The 21,577-nt window shown below is 41.0% G+C and overlaps 1 protein-coding gene across 1 annotated transcript in view; it reads left to right on the top strand.

The window, feature by feature from the left end:
- Positions 1-21,577, top strand: part of pum1 (pumilio RNA-binding family member 1) — a 95,982-nt gene that overhangs the window by 28,939 nt on the left and 45,466 nt on the right. Inside the window, 5 exon segments of the mRNA XM_072246846.1 lie at positions 9,308-9,376; positions 15,340-15,448; positions 17,933-18,120; positions 18,895-19,058; positions 19,701-19,974. Coding sequence (XP_072102947.1) covers positions 9,308-9,376; positions 15,340-15,448; positions 17,933-18,120; positions 18,895-19,058; positions 19,701-19,974 — 804 coding nt within the window.

Below are 21,577 nucleotides of genomic sequence, written 5' to 3'. Positions count from 1 at the left end.
ATGGTGAGTGAAAGATTAAACTTTTTTTGTGTTTTTTTTTAAAGTGTACACTTGGTACAGGAAAATCAAGACAGTGAGAAACTTAAGGTAACCAGTACGAATAAAGATCAGGTAGTATAGAAATTAGAGAGACAAAAACAGCCAATTTGGAGCCTGCTCCTCAGAGCTTTAGTTGGGTATGTTGGTGATCATCCGCAATTCTCTGGTGTCTGGTACTGTCTCAGTAGATTGGAATTTATCAGTACGCACTAAGGAGAAAATCTAGAATCTACACCAGTAAGCCTGACCCAAATGCTAGAATCTCCTGTTGTGCGCGAGTACAGCACAGCACATAATTAGGAAGAGAAGTAGTGAGGTAGAAGATGGTGGGCTGCAAATTTTAGAGACTGTTCATGGCTCTGGAGCTCATTTGGTATATATTGATTCCAAAGCTTTCATCCCTGGGTGAGGGGATTGCATTGTGAGGAAAGATTAAGATAATCTTGTGTCTATTGAAATTTAGAAGAATGACACTAATAAGTTTTCAATTTATCAGGGCTTCTGTCTTCTTTAGCTGGATACGTGAGACACCAAATAGAGGTTTCCCCCGCCATCTGAAGGTAGAGCGTTCCTGTGAAATGGTTCGTAAGCCGAAATGTCATAAAGCGAAGAAGCAATTACCATTTATTTATATGGGAAAAATTTGTGAGCGTTCACAGACCCAAAAAATAACCTGCCAAATCATGCCAAATAACACATAGACCTAAAATAACAGTAACATATAGTAAAAGCAGGAATGATATGATAAATACACAGCCTATATAAAGTAGAAATACTTCTCTACAATCATTGCCGCACTGTTCTCTGCAGTGAAAATCTCACGCAAGCGCTCTCGGCAGAAACACTTTCTCCAGTAACTGTTAAGCTATGAAGCTGCCAAATCACACCAAATAACGCATAAAAATACACAGCCTATATAAAGTAGAAATAATGTATGTACAGTGTAGTATCACTTACTGGAATTGGGAAGACAGCGCCGAGCACATTGATGGTGTGTTAGGCTGAGTTGTTGGAGGTTGGGGTGGTGCAGTGGACCCCAACCTCCAGGCCACCGACCGATACCGATCTGTGAAGCATGTAGGGGTACAGCGGTAGCGGGGGCGCACCCAACACATCTTTAAGAAAAAAGCCAAAATAAACAAGCTAATTAAATAGGTGCCGGTCGGCAATCACCTCTGATCTGGGCCGACATTTACATGCCGGGTGGCACCTAATTAATTAGCTTGTTTATTTTGGCTTTTTTTCTTAAAGATGTACTGGGCGCCTCCAGGCTACCACTGCATTCTCCGCGGCAATGTATCGGCCCAGGGGTTGGGGTGGTGGGACACTGGGGTGTCATCTCATCGTCGTCTGTTCCCATCAGGGCAGGCAGGTCATCTTTTTCTATGTTTGCCTGCCTCGATGTTGAAGGTTGAGGTTTGTTGTCTGCTGTGGCTGATGGGGAAGGCTTGAAAAACGACAGTATGCTTGACTGCTTAGCCTCGCGCATTTCTCTATCATACAGTTCTTCGTAAGCACTCAAACCATCTTGCAAATATGCCCTCAACCGATGTACTTAAAGTCGTACTTTTCTGCAATCATTGCAGCGAAAATCTCACGCAGTTGTTTCAAGTTCAGTTCCTGGACAACTTCACTTTCGGTTTCGATTGTTATCCTTTTCTCTTCCAATTGTATCAGCTCTTCATCTATTAGTTCTTGGTCATGGGATGTCAAAACCTCTTCAACATAATCTTCGTCAACTTCCACAAGCCAAACTCACTTTGTCCTTCGTTCACCATGATTGAAACACTTAATTATGTCTAGTTTTACACTAAGTGTAACACCCTTATGAGCTCTTTTAGGCTTTTCCGATACCTTAGAACTCATCTTGCTTACGGCTGCTCACAGGCACGTGTTTAAGTAATGCCAGCTAGAATGCAGTTCCGGGGGAGGAGCTTGGCTGCTCGGGGCGTTTTCTGTTAGCGAAAACAGATAACTAATGTAGGTCACACGTACAAGTTGCTGGTGAATGCAGCAGGCCAGGCAGCATCTCTAGGAAGAGGTGCAGTCGACGTTTCAGGCCGAGACCCTTCGTCAGGACTAACTGTCCTTCAGTTAGTCCTGACAAAGGGTCTCGGCCTGAAACGTCGACTGCACCTCTTCCCAGAGATGCTGCCTGGCCTGCTGCGTTCACCAGCAACTTTTATGTGTGTTGCTTGAATTTCCAGCATCTGCAGAATTCCTGTCATTTGCGTTTTTAAACTACTGTAGGTCTTTGGTAACAGCAAGATTTCGTAAAGCGAATGTTCGAAAAGCAGGGGACACCTGTAGATACACTCAACACACACCAGGAGCCCCCCGCACTCCCCCTCCCCCACCCATTCCCCTCTCTCACCGTATGTCCTTGTCTGCCTGTCGCCTCCCTCTGGTGCTCCTCCCCCTTTTTCTTTCTTCCATGGCCTTCTGTCCTCTCCTATTAGATTCCCCCTTCTCTACCCCTGTATCTCTTTCACTAAGTAACTTCCCAACTCTTTACTTCACCCCCCCCCCCCACAGTTTCACCTGTCACCATATGTTTCTTCCTCCCCTCCCCTCCCACCCTCTTATTCTCACTCCTCGTCTTATTTTCTCCAGTCCTGTTGAAGGGTCTTGGACTAAAACGTTGACTGTACTCTTTTCCTAGATGCTACTTGGCTTGCTGAGTTCCTTGGATTTCCAGCATCTGCAGATTTTCTCTTGGTTGTGGTTGAGACATCAGGTAGAAGCAGGACTGAGCCACATTGCTGCCAATCACTGACAAACTTGATCTCGGCTTCATCTCGTTTCTGCTTCCCTGCTTAGTCCTCTAAAAGGCACAAACCTCATCTGTTGATGTTTTTTGCTTCCTCTCTTCTGAAGGGCAGAGAATTCCAAAAATTTGTGATATCTGGAAGAAATTCATCTCTTCACTTTTGAAGCGGCCACCTGTTCTGAAACTTTATCCCCTGGTTCTAGAATTTCCCGTGAGGAAAAATTGTATCACCATTTCCCTTCTCAAGCCAATTGAAGAGTTCCTGCAGCATTTTGTGTGTGTTACTTGGATTTCCAGCCTCCACAGGATTTCTCGTTTGTGATTGAGACACCAAGTAGAAGCAGGACTGGGCCACATCATTGCCATTCATTACCAAGTTGATCTCTGCTTTCCTGCAGAGATGGAAAGTGGATGAGGTATAGTCATGATATTGTGTGGCAAGAGCTGTATAGCCAACTTTCTCCGATAATGTCTCTGGAGTTGAACTGAGAGGAGGACAATGTTGGAACAGGCTATTGACAACACAATGAAAGAGTACAGAAAGAGAACTTGTACAGTACTGTACAAAAGCCTCGGGGGTGGGGTGTGTGCGCGTGTGTATATATTCAGGTGCCTAAGATTTTTGCTCAGTATTATTTATTGGTTAAAATAGGAAGGTGGTTGGGAAACAGAAATAAGAGTGCTTAGCTTTGTTATTGTGAATTGCTTCTCTTTCAACACAATACACTGCAAGCAATTTAAGTATTTCTGAAATTACCGTCATAGAGAGATGGGACTGCCAGTGTGATGCAGCAAGGTTCTTTGAAAATAGTGATTTGAGATAATGTTGATATGAGACAAGCGAGATTTGTGTGACATTGTTAATGTCGAAAGAATTGAAAGAAGCTTTAAGCATGAAAGAAGGTAAAGGAAATGATTGTGGTAGGTGAACTGTTTATCAAATTTAAAATAAATATTGGGTCAACTTTTTTTTTTAGACTTCAACTCTTAAGTACTTTCCTAGACATAGACATGAACCAGTACAGTGCCTGACCTCTCATTATTTTATATACAGTGGTTTCCGGTTAATTGGGGCACATTGGGACCAGTATGTTTTGACCCAGTTAAGCGGCTGTCCCAGTTATCCAAAGTTTCATGGAAATAGTTAAAAAGGTATTTAAAAAAAAATACAAACTATGGTTTAACAGAATAACAAATTATGTATTTAAATGAACTACAGAATAGATTAGGACACTAGCAATATTACTGCTTTACCATAAAATAGTGTATAAGGTCGTAATGGTTACTGACAGGGGGGGTAATTGATAAATAATTAATTCACCAAGTGTACTTTGGCAGAAGTAAACCATCCATTCTTAGCCCCTTAAGGTCTTGAGATTTAATGCTTTTCCCAATAGCCAACAATTTCCTTTTATCAGTTCCTGACGTATTTGAATAACACAACACAGTTATAAGGTTTGTTTCGTTTGCATTGTAAATTTCATCTGCACAAACTTTTTGAAGCAAGCTGGGGAGTTCTGTGGATTTTTATGTTTCTGCACTTACCTTCCTCACCTTGTGCTTTCTTGCATTCAGTGTGAGACAATCAACTACCTGTTGCTTTAAAATCTTCATGACCCAACTTCTTAGCTAGCTCCCACCTCATTCAGTTATAGAGGAACACCATTGATTGAGGGCCTCATTAACACCTGGATCCTTACCTTCATGATTTTGTTTATGTGACGTTCCTCAGGTAGGCCCATTCTTCTTGCAGTTTATCTTGCTGATGTACCAAGTGTGTAATTGTAGATTTTGGCACCCCAGTTATCTCTGCCAGCTGTTGACAAGTGGTGTTATGCACATGGCTTTTAATTTGGTCTAGTTGGGTAGTTTTTTTTCAGCTAATGTGAAATCTTTTCATGGCAAGAAACACACAAGTTTCTGAAATCAAAAATTTTAAAAAATTATTAGAAACACTGCTTTTTGAATGGATAACAGCTCCTCAGCTTCTGTTGCTCCATAGAAAACAGTGCAACAGTTCAATCTCCAGTCAAATACTCTCTAATCCAGGCAACATCCTTGTAAACGTTTTTTGCACCCTCTCCAAACTGTCCTCATTTTGTAATGTGACGGCTGGAACTGCGCATAACACTTCTAATGTGGTGTGACTGAAGTTTAATACAGCTGCAACAGACTTTTATATTCAGTGCCATGACTGCTGAAGGCAAGCATCAGTGAGCCATGAACTTGCAACCCAAGAACTCCATTTACTGTATACTTAACCCTTGCATTTGACTTCCCAAGATTCAACACATTAAACTCTACTGCCATTTCTCTGTCCATATTTAGAACCCATCTATATCCTGCTGTATGATTTGGCAACCTTCCTTTATTATCTATTACTTCAATTTATGTCGTCTGCAAACTTGTAATCCTTGAGGAAAGCCACTGGTCCTAGACTGAGTTGGAGAAGCACCTTTTCTCTACTACCCATTGTCATCCTTGACCAAGTTAGTTTTGGAGCTGGTGTACCTGCTCACCATGGATCCCATGCAACTTAATCTTATATAACCTTGGGTCCACCGTCCCTCGCTTAATGGTATCGGTCCATTGCATAAAAAGGTTGGGATCCCCTGTTCTACACCAACCCTTGTAAAATGGACCTTGACTAAAGTCCCTGTTCACATAGACAGCAGCCATTGCTCTGTCTTGTGTTTTAAAAATGTTCTCAGTCTGGACGTTCGAAATGATTTATAAGCAAAGAATAAAGATGTTCCCCCCCCCTTCCCCCCCGCCATAATTTTTAAGGGTATTCTTTGCCGGTTCTTTTTATATCAAGTTTGTGGCTTATTGTGGGTATTCCATATGATATGGGAGCAGAAATAGGCCATTTGGTCTATCGAGTCTGCTCTGCCATTTCATCTTGGCTGATCCAATTTTCCTCTCGGCCCCAATCTCCTCCCTTCTCTCTTTATGCCTTGACCAAGCAAGAATCTATCAACCTCTGCCTTAAATGTACATAAAGACTTGCATCCACAGCTGCCTGTGGCAAAGATTTCCACAGATTCACCAATCACCTCTGGCTAAAGAAATTCCTCCTCATCTCTGTTCTAAAAGGTCCCCCCTCTATTCTGAGGCTGTGTCCTCTGGTCTTAAACTCTCCCACCATAGGAAACATCCACATCCACTCTATATCAAGGCCTTTCACCATTGGGTAGGTTTCAGTGAGGTCACCTCTCATTCTTCTGAATTCTAGTGAATACAAGCCCAGAGCTATGAGATGCTCTTCAAATGATAAGCCATTCAATCCTGTAATCATTTTCGGGAACCTCCTTTGAACCCTCTCTAGTTTCGGTACATCCTTTCTAAGATAAAGGGCCCTAACCTGCTCATAATGCTCCCAAGTGAGGCCTTACCACTGCTTTATAAAGTTTCAACATTACATGCTTTTATGTACTAGTTCTCTTGAAATGAATGCTAACGTTGCATTTACCTTCCTCAACTTGCAAATAACCTTTAAAGAATCCTGCATAAGTACTTCCAAGTCCCTTTGCACCTCAGTTTTTTGTGTATTTTCACCACATTTAGAAAATAGTCGACCCTTTCATTTCTTCTACCAAAGTGCATGACCATACACTTCCTGACACTGTTCCATCTGTCATGTCTTTGCCCATTCTCCTCAACTGTCTAATTCCTTCTGTAGCCTCTACTTCCTCAACTACCTGCTCTTCCACCTATTTTCATATCATTTGCAAACTTTGCAACAAGGCCATTCTATCCAAATAATACAAATCATTGACGTATAATGTAAAAAGAATCGGTCCCAACACAGACCCTTGTGGAACATCACTAGTCACTGGTAGCCAGTCAGAAAAGGGTCCCTTTATTCCCACTCTTTGCCTCCTGCCAATCAGCCACTGCTCTATCCATGCTAGAATCTTTCCTGTAATGCAGGGGTCGCTAACCCTTTTTGCACCGCGGACCGGATTATTATTGACAATATTCTTGTGGAGCTGCCGACCCGTTGGGGGGGGGGGTGGGGGGGGAGGGGAGGGTTGCCAACGGACGAGAGTAGCAGTCACATACGTTGTGTTTACCCCGAGAAAGGCTGCCATGACCATGAAGCCTTGCTCGGGCAGCTGTGTGTGCATGCGTGTATGTGCCGATTTTTTTTTCCCCCTACAAATCATTTTTGGCGATTCTGTTCGGGGGGGGGGGAATGGTGTTATTCACGACTGGAATATAGGTTATAGGTCAACTGTGTCACTTATAAGTGGCTAATGCACTCAATTTCGTTTCTAAAAGGGTTTATCTAACAAATTTAATATTAAACACACAGCACATATTTTTCTTGCATGAATATAGTGATAAGTCAATAGCGTCATAACATTTTAAGTAACATTTGGATATTAAACACACAGCATATATTTTCCCCGTATGAACATATAAAATCATTGCAACACACCAATATCGCTGAATCAGTGGGAGCCCTGGGCTTGTTTCCCTGCAACAACACGGTCCCATCGAGGGGTGATAGGAGACAGCGATACTTGAAGGGGGTTCCTTGTGTCCAATCTGTTCCGCAATTTAGTTTTCCTTGCATTCATTGCTGAAAAGCTTGCTTTGCAGAGATATGTTGGAAATGGAAACAACATTTTCAGTGCTTTTGTGGCTATCTCAGGATATTTAGCTTTGACTTTGATCCAGAATGCTGGCAGAGATGTTATGTCAAACATACTTTTCAGCCCGCTGTCATTTGCAAGCTCGAGGAGTTGCTCTTCTTCCCGCGCTGACACGGATGACGCGTGCGTAATGACCTCGCGTGCGTTCAAGTTCCAACAGTGGGTGTGACAGGGAATGAGGAAAGGTGCAGCTGACTCATATCGCCAAATCATATAGTTTTCTCGTGGCCGGGTAGCACATGCATTGCGGCCCAGTACTGGTCCGCCGGCCCGATGGTTGGGGACCGCTGCTGTAATGCCATGGGTTTGTAGCTTATTAAGCAGCCTCGTGTGGCACCTTGTCAAAGGCCTTCTGAAAATACATAGTACACAAAATCAACGGCCTCCAAGTACCCTGGATCCTCATCCTTAATAATTGACTCCGGCATCTTCCCGACCACTGAGGTCAGACTAACTGGCCTACAGTTTCTTTCCTTCTGCCTCTTTCCCATCTTGAACAATGGAGTAAAATTTAAAAATTTCCAGTCTTCCGGAACCATTCCAGAATCAAGTGATTCTTGAAGGGTCATTACTAACGCCTCCACAATCTCTTCAGCCACCTCCTTCAGAACTCTGGTGTGTACACCATCTGGTCCAGTTTCCCAAGAGTCTTCTTTCAGGGTATGGTAACTTCACGTACTTCATGCCCCCTGACACCTGGAACTCCTACCATGCTGCTAGTCTTCTCCACAGTGAATGCAATGTAGCTTTCTGGAAGGAATCCGTTTATATCCCCTACTATTGAATTCAGAGTTGCACATACCATTATTTAAAAACAATTTTAAAAAATTGCTGTATTTTGCCTATTCTATATTAAGCTTGTAGGTGACTGCATGTGTTTTCTATCATTGCCTATCATGCTTTACACGCGAGTGTAAATATCACTGCAGCGTAGACTGAAAGTAATGACTAGCAGAGGATGTGAAGAGGCTTTTCAACTCTCCCTAGATAGATGAGCAGATTGTCATTTGCTGTGTCATTCCTATCGCAGATAAATACAGTCTGTTAATTTGCCATGTTCTAAACTGTCTCCACTTAGCTCAGCAATATTGGGTATACAATGTTTGTCCTAGCCAGTATGGGATTATTTCTTGCAAAGCAGTTCATTGACTGCGTTGTTCTCAAGGATGTCTGGGGAATAAATGGAAGTTCCTAATAAGCCAAAATCAGCATTCTCTTCTCACTAACCAACTGAATCCTGTTCATCATAACTTGGTGTTTTGAATGTTCTTGGTATTCACCATAAGAGTCTTAGTTTCCAAATGGCTCTTGATAAATGGACATTTGTACACCCATTGTTAAGTGAAACCAGAAACTTTACTACTTTGATGCATTAGGTGTGGCTTTATGCTCTACTTAAATTAGCATTTCTAATATTAGCAATACATGTTTGATGTGTGTTACTGACTTTCATGTCTTGAGAATGGTGTACACGCATAGGTTAAATATCTCCCAGCGAATGAGCAGGCACAATGCAGAGGACCTGCATGGATAATTATGAGGAGGAAGGTTCTATCCCTTCAGTCCAAATACAAGTTTGTGACTTTAGATTGAGTAAAATGTTTCCTGGCTGGTGAAAACAATTTTTTCTTCTCAGTGGGGATGTACTTGTCTAAATAATTTATTATAAATAAGGAAATAACTTAATCTGGCCCAGTTTTGAGCCCTTTATTGTATAGCAGTTGTGTTACTCTTTTACTGAAGTTACCATTGTATTTGGGTGGCCAATTATATTGTCTGATTCATGAAGTCTATGTTTTGTGTCTCATTCTTTCCAATTGGTGTTTTATTTCTTCAGGTACGGTCCATGGATGAACTGAACCATGACTTTCAAGCGTTGGCATTAGAAGGGAGGAGCATGGGAGAGGTGAGTTTTATATTCAGAATGGACGATGGAAAATCACGAAGTATTGATATATATCATTTGACCTTTTTTTGTTCTACTCTGTTCCCTGTCTCAAAACAATACTTTCCTTAAGAATGATTTTACAGATCCGGAATTTCTTACTTCTGTAACTTGATATTGCAGTCAGAAGTGCCTCATGGTCTAAATTGTTTCTGGTGACTTGGATTAGTGGTTAATTTATGACCTTACACTTTATTTTCTGTTAGTTTGGCTGTGTTGTTCATGAATTCATTTACAATTTACTTTTTTCTTGATTATGGCTGTGAATGTCTTGTAACAAAAAACTGAACATGGAGTTTGATAGATATTCAAAGTTTAAAAAGTATTGGTATTTGTAGTTCACTGGAGTTGTCTGGTGTGATGCTAAAGTGTACACGAGGGTTCTGATCCGTGTGCCAAGTTAGCTCATCATGTTGGTATGGAAGCTACTTTCGGCCTTCATATTCACTGGGTGGTGAGCTTGGGCTGGTGGGGGGACACTGCTTTGTTGTGATCTGCACTGGAAAATCCATTTTTTGCACCTGCGTTCTCACCGATTTTGAGGAGGCTGAAGAGAGTTGGGCCTAGCGTATCCATTTTCACATTTTTTACAGATGTACAGTAGAGAGCATCCTAACTAGCTGCATCACTGCTTGATACAGAAACTGCACTGTGGCGGATAGGTAGTCAAAACTGCCTAATGCATCACCAGCACCCGCCTACTTGCAGTCAAGGGCATGAAGGGCACGTGTACAGAAAGGTGCTGGAAAAAGGCCAGTAGCATCATGAAGGATCCCACATATCCTGCTCACGGACTGTTTGTCCCACCCCCATCAGCTGGACTACCGGACTCAAAAACAGTTACTTTCCACAAACAGTAAAGCTAATCAACACTTCCACCCAACTTTTCAATGGCCAATGACTCTACTTGTCCACTATTTGAAGCTGTGCAACAGTATTTACAATTGAAATGATTCCCTTCAATTTCAAGCTGAGATGGACCCATATTTTGTTCATGGCCATCTGTATGTATCTGTGCAGTGTTTTGTTTCCTGCCTTAGCACAGTCATGGGCTTACATGGACACCCTGTAAACCTGATGCCATTCAAAACTCTTTCTGAATGGGATCAGTGACTCATTACCCCTGTGACGTAGGCCGTGATTTGTCCTGTTCTTTGTAAACCCTCAAATTAATGCACTACTTCTGTCTGCATGTGTATCCTTAAGTTTGCTCAGCACAAAGTTCAGTGATTACTGTCAAACTCTTCCTGAATTCTTCCTAGTTATCCAGTTTTTAAAAAAGATTTCCTTTATATGTTTCTAGAGTGTATGTCTTCCTAATTGCAAACAAATTCCTTAATCCCTAATGCAATCTATTTCTTCCCGTCTTCAGCTGTTTATGATTACAGATTTCTAATACTTGAGTTTTCTTTTTGATTTCAATTTCTTTATTCCATCATTGGTCTTAAATATCATTTGCATGCTATATCAGATTCAGAATCAGGTTTAATATCACTGGAGCAACACACACCAAATGCTGGAGGAGCTCAGCAGGCCAGGCAGCGTCTATGGAAAGAAGTACAGTCGACGTTTCAGGCTGACACCCTTTGGCAGGACTGGAGAAGTGTCTCGGCCCGAAACGTCAACTGTACTTCTTTCTAGAGATGCTGCCTGGCCTGCTGAATTCCTCCAACATTTTGTGTGTATTGCTTATGTGTGACAGTGCTTCTTTGGGCAGTTTGTTTAAAGGAGTTTGTATAAATGGGACTGCTGTGTTAGATCTCTCTGTTACTTGGCATGTACATTCATTCTGCTTCTGGCTGCACAGATCAATAAAGTTTGTTTTGGAATGTATTTGTAATACTCTATAGTTTCTAGGCAGTTGAATAAGAAAAGCCAACTTTCTCTGTGATTTTGGTGATCGATAAGGAGATGTGGTAGAGGATTCCTTAACATGGAAGATAATTGGAGACGATAAGACTCGGGACCCTTGCCTTTTCAACTGCTTCAATAATAATGCAGTGTTGTTTATGGGGGAATGCATTTTGAGGACATTTACTGTTTGCTGCTATTTTGTTGAATGAAATTTCTAATTTTCAATATTGCCATACTCTTCGCGAGTCGTTCATGTGATTCTTTTGTATATAGCAATACTCATGGGACAAGCATGTTAATGGCGGGCAACAGTTCTTTCTTTGAAAGTTTTTCCACTTGATCAGTCATTTTTCATTTTCTAGGGCAGATGTATCCACTGATGCCTAATGCAGTCTTGGTTTAAAACTAGTCTAGTTTTTTTTAAAAGAATCTGATGGACGTAGTTAACTTTCTGACTCCTAACCTTGTGATTCTGACCAAAACTTGACAACAGATTCTTATAGCTTACAGAAGAATGATTAACTAATAGAATTATAGGTGTTCTTTCATCAGCTCTTGAAATTCAAGTTAATAGGCTTGTTGTCCCAGTAGGATTCCAGCCTCACTTCAGAATTTCAGCACACAGGCTTGTACTTCAGACAAGATAGCATTCCTTAAGTGGCATCTTTCAAAACAAGTGGTGCTTAATGTTATCTGATGGGGATGTGGTGAGGAGGCTTAATTTATTGTCCTGACTAACATTTATCCTTTGACAATGTTAGAATACATGGACTTGTGCCTTTCTCATTAATTTTTGTGCTACTGCGTTCTGGGATTTTAGCAACGCAAGTGAGTTGCTCTTAAAAACAAATAAGTCCTTCAGCGGTATTTTGGTCTATCCAAGGACATTAGGCCCTATGCTGGAGATACAACCGTTCAAGGTAGCCCCAAAATTTCAGTGGATGTTTGCTCCTTAACCATGGATTTGTATACATGTTGATAGCAAAAAGGATCTGGCACATCTTAATAGCTGATTCAGGGACAGTGGATTTGCACTGTGATATAGTGAGTCTTGTTAAACTGCTCTTGAGTAACTTCGGCTATTAAAGCATCTCCTAAAACTGTAGGAGAGTAATGTCTCTGTTATATGGATCTGCTGAACGCTTTGTGCATTTATTTGGACGTGCTTTTTAACCTAGGAGCTGCCTATTTGTGTGTGTTCTCTGGGATCCATACTTAAAAATATTCACAGCATACTGAGTTCAACATTGTCTCCTTTATCAGCCCTCCTGAGATTATGATCCCAATTTTTCCACTGGGAACAACTCTTTAGTATCCATCCTGTTGGACTGTTGGAGCTCCCGAAGTTTCAGGGAATAGTTACACTTGCGCTTTCATTGAGGTCTATTTAATGTAATAATTCAGATTAATGATTGTGTATTAACAAGTTGGAGACATGTGTCCTGCTTGTACAGATGGCTGCATTGATAAAAGCCACTGTGAATGTCAAAAAGAATGAAATGCTCTGCTGGTTTGGTGTTGGAGTTAACAGTATGAGATGGGAGGTTTATCCTGACCCGAACTTGGGAGTAATAGTTATTTGTCTGAGGTTGGAAATGCTCCATGGAGGCTTAGGCAACACAACCTTTATTCATGTCTGGTGAGATTTTTATTGGGTGTGTATTTGGAACTTTGAAGGAGGGGTGTTAAAGAGTTACAAGGCAGCCTCTCACCAAAACATGCACGTGCAAAGTTGGGAAAAACAGGGGCAGCAAGAGAAACATGCTTTTGGAACTGTTTAATTTTGGGGAATCCCAAAACATCTGCAAAATCAGATGCTTGTCCTGTTCTTCTAGACCTAGTCTTGGAATTTCTATTAGTGGTTTTTGAAGGATGATTTGCATACTGGAATACTGAATGTTTTTCCTCTCCAGTCAGCTGAACTTTCCTTGTGCTCATAAACTGAGCTTGGCATGTTTGGATATTGGCTTCCATTTTCGATACAACTACAGTGACCAGGGGGCTATATTGTACTTGTGCATATTAATAGGGTGTAAAGTATCGATATGTTATTGTGGAGCTGAAAAGTTGAGATGATTACTGTTTGTTTCATGCATTGTGCTGTGAAAAAAGAGACAGATGATTTGTTGTTTTTGGACTGGAAAACCAACACATGATGAAGTACAGGAGCTATAAAAGACTTGCACTTCTGTTTCACTCATCTGGACTCTGTCACATTTTGCAGTGCTGGCTCCTCAAGTCTCATTTAACCAATTGTGGCAACAGAAAGTTTACTTGTGCATAAATTTGGGGATCTGAAGCTTTATAACAAGCTTGCCCTTTGATATTTTGTAATAAGCAGTGTAGGTGAATGTCTTTTTCTTTGTTTTTAAAACGAAACGTAGCCCAAAAAGATTCAGGATGTAAGGTACTTAGGAAATTTTAGATAGATTGGCAATTCATTTTAGACCTTGATGGTGTAATTTTAAACCACAGTACTTTTTATCTTAAATATTTATATCACCAGCAATTGAACAAAGTACTCATGACAGTCTGAAGTATTTACTTCGAACCGTCAAAGTGCTATGACTTTGGAAGGTCATTTGGAAAGATTTCACTAAGGTGCCTTGTTTAGAACATAGGGCATTATAGCACAGTGCAGGCCCTTTGGCCCACGTTGTGCTGACCTTCTACCCTACTCTTAACATCAATCAAACCCTACCCCTCCTGCATGGACCTCTATTTTTCTATCATCTAAGTGCCTATCTCAGAGTTTCGTTAATGCCCTTAATGTATTTACCTCTGTCACTTCCCCTGTTTGATCTAGAATTGGTGTGGGGCTTTTCTGGAAAACATTGCCTGGAGGTACAAAGAGATTTTGCATTTGCCGGAAATTATTCAAAAGTGGCAAAACTATTTGATTTTCTTTCCACATTCATGTTTTGTTTCTGCTATCTGCTGTGCACTCGGGAAAGTTCACTGCTGTTGTAGCTTAGTCACCCGGGGAATATTGCAATTCAGAGTCTAAATTCCTTTAAAGGTTGTGCAGGACCTTGTTCCTCCCAATCACTGAGGCAAGAACTCTTGTTCTAATGAATCTGGCTTGCTTTGAAAGAATGAGGAAGGTTAACCTTCTGTGTTTTGTTTATAGCTTCCTCTTCTGTACTTGTTCAGTAATTCCTTTCGTTTCATTAGCCTTCCATCAGATGCCCACTTGACACAAGTAGGCTTGTAGAATGATGCATCACGCCATCTTGGACATAATTGGAGATTCCTGCTGAAATACTGATGTCAGGAATAGCTCCCGTCCAACTGCAGCATCACAGTTACAGTGACGCTACTATAGCTCGGGCCATTGGAGTTCTGTAAGAAGTTTGTATGTCCTTCCTGTGAGTATGTGGCGTTTCCTCCCGCAGTCCAAAAACATACCATTTAGAAGGTTAGTCAGTCATTGCAAATTGTGTTTAGGCTCGGGTTAAATAGGTGGGTTGCTGGGTGGTGCAGCTTGTTGTGCTGGAAGGGCCCATTCGGCACTGGTTGTCTAAATAAAATAAGTAAATAGATTACGAATTGAATATGAAACCTTTTTTGTCTGCATGGTTTGGTCACTAACTTGGTAATTTGTAATAACTTTGCCATTCGTGAAAGATTTTTTGGCAAGTGGGTTCTCTAGGAGATTTGAGCGTTCTTTTTGCACTTCTATACACTGGTCAGTTTATAGAATGGAATTTGTTGGCAGCTCTTTTGAGTTCCCATTTCTACGTTATGGTTAGAACCTAACTTCTGCATTGTATTGGATTTCCTTGAACTTGTTGCATCTTAATGTGTAACTGCTGTCAGCAGTTGGGGTAGAGTCTCGGTCGAATTATCTGGAAGATCGATGTGTGTGTCTGAACCAAAGAAAAGAACTGTTTATTTGCTTATTAGCAAATTACTGTAATAGTTTCTAATTGATTTTAGGATTAATGTGTATTGGTCATAATCTTTCTGTTGCCCTTGTGATTTGATAGGCATTGGGTCTTGCTTGCACTGTCTCAGAAGTGCTTTTTGACAAAAACTGTTACTTTATTATTTTTCTCTTACTTACACAGCAGCTTCTGCCTGGCAAGAAATTCTGGGAGTCTGATGATACAAACAAGGATGGGCCGAAAGGGATATTTCTTGGGGATCAATGGAGAGACAGTGCATGGGGACCTTCAGGTAAGGAGCATGAGCATATTTCATTTTTTAAAAAAAAAAAGTATGAATGCTAAATTAATACCTCCAGCCACTGAGGATTGATACATTCAATTCGGAAGAGAGATAGCTCAGGTGGGTTGATGGTTGAGTTGAGTTGTTGTCTGATCTGGGCAACTTACTTGTAAACATTTCATCACCATGTGAGCAGACACCGTCAGTGCGCTGTTGATTGTGGTGTGTCCTCCGAATGCATTGCCTTTTTATAATTTTCAAGCACATTACTGGCTATAAAGTGGCATGATTGACTCTCCCTAGTCTCTACCCATGAAGATTGACAGGCGCAAATTCGACTGGGCATCAATGAAAGCCATGTCATAAGCAAACGTGGCATCGAAGAGAATTCCAAAAAGTGTGGTTTTCCGCGAACAATCCTGTAAACAAACACGTAGGCCTGGATCCTATTTATGAACTGATGTGGGCAAAATGCCCGACCACAACGCACAAAGTTAGCTAATCAGTGACGAGATTCCCTCACCACATCACTCGAGTTTCTAAAATGACGTCCATTCAGCTGATTTAAACAGTATATGAAGGCCAAGCATTTGGAGGACACACCATAATCAACAGCACACTGACGATGTCTCCTTGAATCGCGATGAAACGTCAAGTAAATTGCCACGAGCAGAGAACAACTCTACCCAACCATGGATATAAACCTTCTTTTCTGGATTATCTTACTTTTTTTTTGTGTTGACATTGAATACAGAGCCATTTAAGTGGTCCGGAACATTTGGAATAGTTGCACAATCTGGACTGTCCAGTTGGAAATCTCTTAAATTTTTATTAGTAAAAGTGCCCTCTTTGCTAAATTGAGACTGCACATTTACATCAGGTATGATGACATGCCTTTCCTGATCCTTGGTAAACAAATTATGTTCTTTGCTTTAGTTCTATGTTGAGTCATGGAACTATACTGTGCAGAAATCGTTCCTTTTTGCCCAACTAGTCAGTGCCTGACTGACCTAGTCCCATTAGCCTACATTTGGCCCACCTCTAAACCTTTCCTATCCAAATATTGTTCAAATGTCTTTTAAACATCTACCACTTCCTCAAGCAGTTCATTCCATCTATGTTGTACCCTCTGTATGGAAAAAAGCTCCCTTTCAGATTGCTGTGAGGTGAAATCAACCTACTGGCAATGATGTGGATCCAGATTTCACCTATTTGTCTTACTTGCAGGGAAACTGAGCTTCAGATTACCCTGTCTCATTTTGAGTATTATTTCTATCTGTGCTATTTTCAGGAGTGTGCAGTTCTTGCTTGGAAATAGTGCCGGTGGCTCTCCTAATGTGTGCAGCCAATGCACTCAGACTGCTTAATGCTGATGATGCGTTACTCTGAGGTGGAGCGCTGCGTAAATCAGCACTGCGTAAATATCAAACCTGAGATGTATGATACATTATTTTATGTTTAACAATTAATTTGTGGAGGAACAAACACACAAATAGGCCTAACCTGTACATCCGTGGAGCAGCAACACATCACAGCAGCAGAAGAGGGAAGCAGGTGGTGGTTACACCTTAGAGGAGGGACCAGGCTGAGGGTCCTCCTCTAACTTTAGCTTCTTCAAGTAGCGTCGAGATTTGGCTGCCTTTTCTTAAGTTTCCTCTCATGAAGCAGTTCTCGGGAACAGGAAATCATGTCGAGAACTCCTCTCTTTGCTGTATTGCTTCACTCCCAGTCAGGGTCATTTGCAGTGAACGCCGTGATTTGTGTGCTCGTGGTGATGCTAGTACTGAGGAATTTTGTGTGAGGTTTCTTGTGGGTGCTTCCTCTCCCCGATCTGGGTCCTCAGATTCAGGCCATTTTGCAGACATTATGGGTGGTGGAAAAATGGAATAATTTGACGAGGGAACAAGAATGTTTACACACGAGGGGGAGGCAGAGCGTGAACTGGTACGTGAATGGCTGTGAGTGGCTTAGAGTGCATGAAGTGCTGTCATTGGCTGATTGGATGTTTACTATAATGGCAGCCACTCAGAAGTTTTAAGTGTTTAGAATGAATTTTTGTCGTTTTTAAAAAATTCTTTAATGCATTGAATAACCATCTTGTAATGACTCAGTGCGTGGGGTCTGAGTGTATGAGTAATTGTATTTGCTGTAAGGATTCTCAAATCTGGTATTCGTCTCGAGAGGATTGAATATGTTTGGACTAGAGTTGATCTTAAAAGGAGAGTATTTTTGAACTATTTTAGAATGGCTTTTTGGGTTCCAGTGTGGATGGTGCCAAGTTTGGAATTCCCATTTGAAGGGAACTCCCAGGATTGTTGCAATTTTCTATTTAAAGACGAACATTTACATTTTGCTGCATGCGATTTCACTTGGGGAAACCATCTGTGCAGCTGATTTCTAGTAAACTGTAATGTGGCTACGTGGAGCACTAAAAAATCTCTGCAGTTCTGAGTTGGTTGTTAATAACAGGGACTTGTTCCACTTCTTGCTCAGATCACTCTGTGTCACAACCAATCATGGTGCAGAGACGTCCTGGTCAAGGATTCCATGGCAGCAGCGAAGTCAACTCTGTTCTGTCTCCACGTTCTGAGAGTGGTGGGCTTGGTGTCAGCATGGTGGAGTATGTACTGAGCTCATCTCCTGGGGAAAAACTGGAATCCTGCCTCAGAAAAGGGCCATTTGTAAGTATTGGAAATGTTTGATTTTCAACTATACAGATAGAGGGACAATAGGAGATGGTTAAATGCATTATTATCAAAATTTGAACAATGAATGTTGTCTGCTATGTATGTTCTTTGTCTCAAGCTTGCCTTGATGCTATCATCTCCCCAACAGCCTATTGTTAGACAACCTCAAATGTTATCTGTGGTGCCAGCTCAAATCACCATCAGTTGCAAGCTGTTTATCGTAAAGTATTCATGTAATAATCTAACATTGATAATTTTCCAGCAGAGGGGTAGATGTTGGTGTAAAGTGTTTACTTATGTGGCTGATCTTAATTGCCGAAGTTGGTCTTTTTCTGTTGGTCTATCTGGTTTAGATCAGCTTTATAAACTTTTTAGGCTTATTTATCTAAGTTAGTATTTCATTAAAACATTTCATTTCGTTTCCATAAGGATCTACTATGCAATTGGTAGCCCTATTCACAAAGTAATTCACTGCTGAGAATTTCTTCTGTGATTGGCATCATCAGTAAAATTGGTCAAAGCTGTGACCTATTTCCTTAGCTATTTAATTTTTTGTTTCACCAGTACGTCATCAGCGTGTGTAGTGCTGATGACATCAGAAAGTTAATTGTACTTCCTTGGAGCATTGTGTATGTGCACTTGAGCTCTCCAGGAATCATAGTAACAGCAGTGATGCTTTGCCACCAGTGCTGAAATCTGTAAAACGCCAGCATGTTAGAATAGTTGGTAAAATGTCCTTCCTGCTTCTTTTTCTCTGCCTTTGTTTAGGGTTCTGGAGATACGGAGGCTCACAATGAAAAAGGAGACAAGAAAGGAAAATCTTCGTTTGATGGGGATAAGATGGGGGACCTGAAAGAAGTAGAAGATGATGGAATTGACAAAACAAATGGCTTGGTGGTGCAAAATGGCATAGATTCTGATAAAGACTTCAGGTATTTGGTAAAATCTACATGGTTCTTGGTCAGAATTACTTTTTCTATAACCATCAATTATGACATGTTTTCATTTTGAAGGGGTTTCAACAATCAGCACGTTTAAACGCCCATCATGTTACATTTGAGAAAAATCCTATACTTCCATCTTGACTTTGTGAGCAGAGCGATTATTAATCTTTTTAATTCTAAAATTATTCAATAACAGAATTATTTCTACTTGCACAATGTAGTCTTCCTGTTAGTGACTTTGTTATGGCTTAAAATTGTTATGGTTTACAACTGCAGAAACATAGCTGCTGCTCCTGGGGTGGAATTCATTTAGAGCAGGGGCTCCCAACCTTATTCCATGGACCACTAAGCAAAGGGTCCACAGATCCCAAGTTGGGAATCCCTGACTTAGTGGTTCTAAATGTTTCCAGACTTAGTTTTGGTCTAAGGCAGTACTTGATACTAGTTATGAACTTTTGCTTTCAAAATCTCAGTGAATTCAAATCTCAATCAACATTAATTTTTGCATGTTCACTTTGAATTTCCTGTGACCAACTTGTAGTTGTGTAATTGCTGCTAAATGTGCATGTCCTTCATCAGTATGAGATGTTACTTGTGCATAATATTCACGAGGAACTTCTGTTTGTTCAGCCGAACCCCTGGCAGCTGTCAGACCTCTCCAAGCGAAGTGGTGGATCTACTTGGACCTAACCAGAACAATTCAGAAAGCCTGAGTCAGCTGACCAACAGCAACAATGTAAAGCCTACAGAAGATTTCAATAACGTTGAGTCACAGAATGTGCCCTTGGATTCTATGGAACCTGTCGGACTGGATTCGCTGCAGTTTGATTATTCCAGTAGCCAGGTGCAAATGGACTCTGGAACAGCTGCTGTGAGTCTGTTTGATTACAGCTCACAACAACAGGTCAGTTTGTCTTCCGCGCAGCCCAGTTTATGTTGGAGAATTGTAGAACTTTCCTGAGCGGAGAGATTAACGTGTATTCCTAATACAAACTGAGGTACCTCAGCCCCTCTTACCCCTATGCCTTTTTATCCTCTGTCAAATAGTGGTGCAATTTTATTTGAACGGCCAAGTTACCATTTAAATAGTTTCAAAATACTGAATGTGTTTTCAGTTCTCTAGTGGACTGAAACTGAGTTATTCTGGTGTCTTGAGGCCCAGAACAATGGCCAGATTTTGAAGAAATATTTTACCTTGGAGACCACAGCCACGAAGTATAGATTAAAGCACTATTTTGCAGAGAGAGCAATAAGAAGGGCATATTGGACGACTGGTGTAGGGGATATAAACTGATCTGAGGACCATGTGTCCTTGTTACAATTTCTTCATAATTGTATATCCCGTTCTTTGCCCTTGAAGCTCATGTTCTTTTTGCACAGAATATGACTGTCATTTTGCTGTGGTTTACATTTTAGCAACGCCTGATACTGTCTTTCCACAATGTTGGCATTCATATATCCTGGAGCATAGCAACAGTGAGTGTGAATACCAGCTGTTTTTCCTGACGCCTGACCTTTAGTCAGAGTTACACAGTGCGGAAGTGAGCCCTTTAGCATAAGGCTAATTGAAAATAGCACTGAGCTGGGAGATGTGTCCTCATTTTGTTTTTACTTCTAAGCGAGACACCCACATGTGACCTGGTGGCGTAATGATGTATTCGCCTACTTTTACATATAACGTGTAATGAATTATGTCAACAGCAAAGAATGCTTAATCAAACAATATATTTACAATATTCCTCAAATACTAAATACACAACACAGATCACTACCCAAACTTTGCAATGCAGAGTAAAATTTGTGAAGTGGTGCATGCAGTGAGTTTGGTGCTAAGACCTTTCTTCTTTCGAATATATTTTAATGACACGGTTACCATGGAAATTTGTGGTGTTATGGGTAGTCGGGAAGATGGTTGAAGGCTACTGGAGGATATATTTCAGATGGAAAGTTCTGCAGAGCATTAGCAGGGGAGCTGAATTCTGAGAAATGTGAGGTGATGCATTTTGGAATGGTAGGACACTATTGAATGTTGATGAACAGATAGAGAATGGAAGTTTCAAGTCCACAGTTGATTGAAAGTGGCAAGACAGATAGGTAGATTTTTGCCATCAATAAGTTGGAACTTTGAATATTAGGAGCAACAGCTTAGGTACAGTTGGAGCATTGTGCTTCATGGTAAGAAACATGTGATTGTGCTTCAGAGGATGTTGCCTGAATTGGAAGATTTTAGTGGAGTGAGCTATGGGCTGGACATCTTTCTCCTGGACTAAAAGTCTATGACTGTTGTGGTAAGGGTATTATAAGAAGCAAAGTGTAGTTTGTCAGAGTCTCTTTCTTCATCATCATTATCATCATTATGTGTCCTGTTGTATAATGTGGGCAATCTTGGTCTTCCCATGACCATGATTGTTCTCGACAACTTTTTGTACAGAAGTGGTTTGCCATTGCCTTCTGGGCAGTGTCTTTACAAGATGGGCGACCCCAGCCATTATCAGTACTCTAAAATC

The sequence above is a fragment of the Mobula birostris genome, chromosome 29 (assembly GCF_030028105.1).
Source record: "Mobula birostris isolate sMobBir1 chromosome 29, sMobBir1.hap1, whole genome shotgun sequence".
NCBI lineage: Eukaryota > Metazoa > Chordata > Chondrichthyes > Myliobatiformes > Myliobatidae > Mobula > Mobula birostris.
The sequence above is the reverse complement of the archived record's forward strand: the minus strand, read 5'-3'. Positions and strand labels throughout refer to the sequence as shown.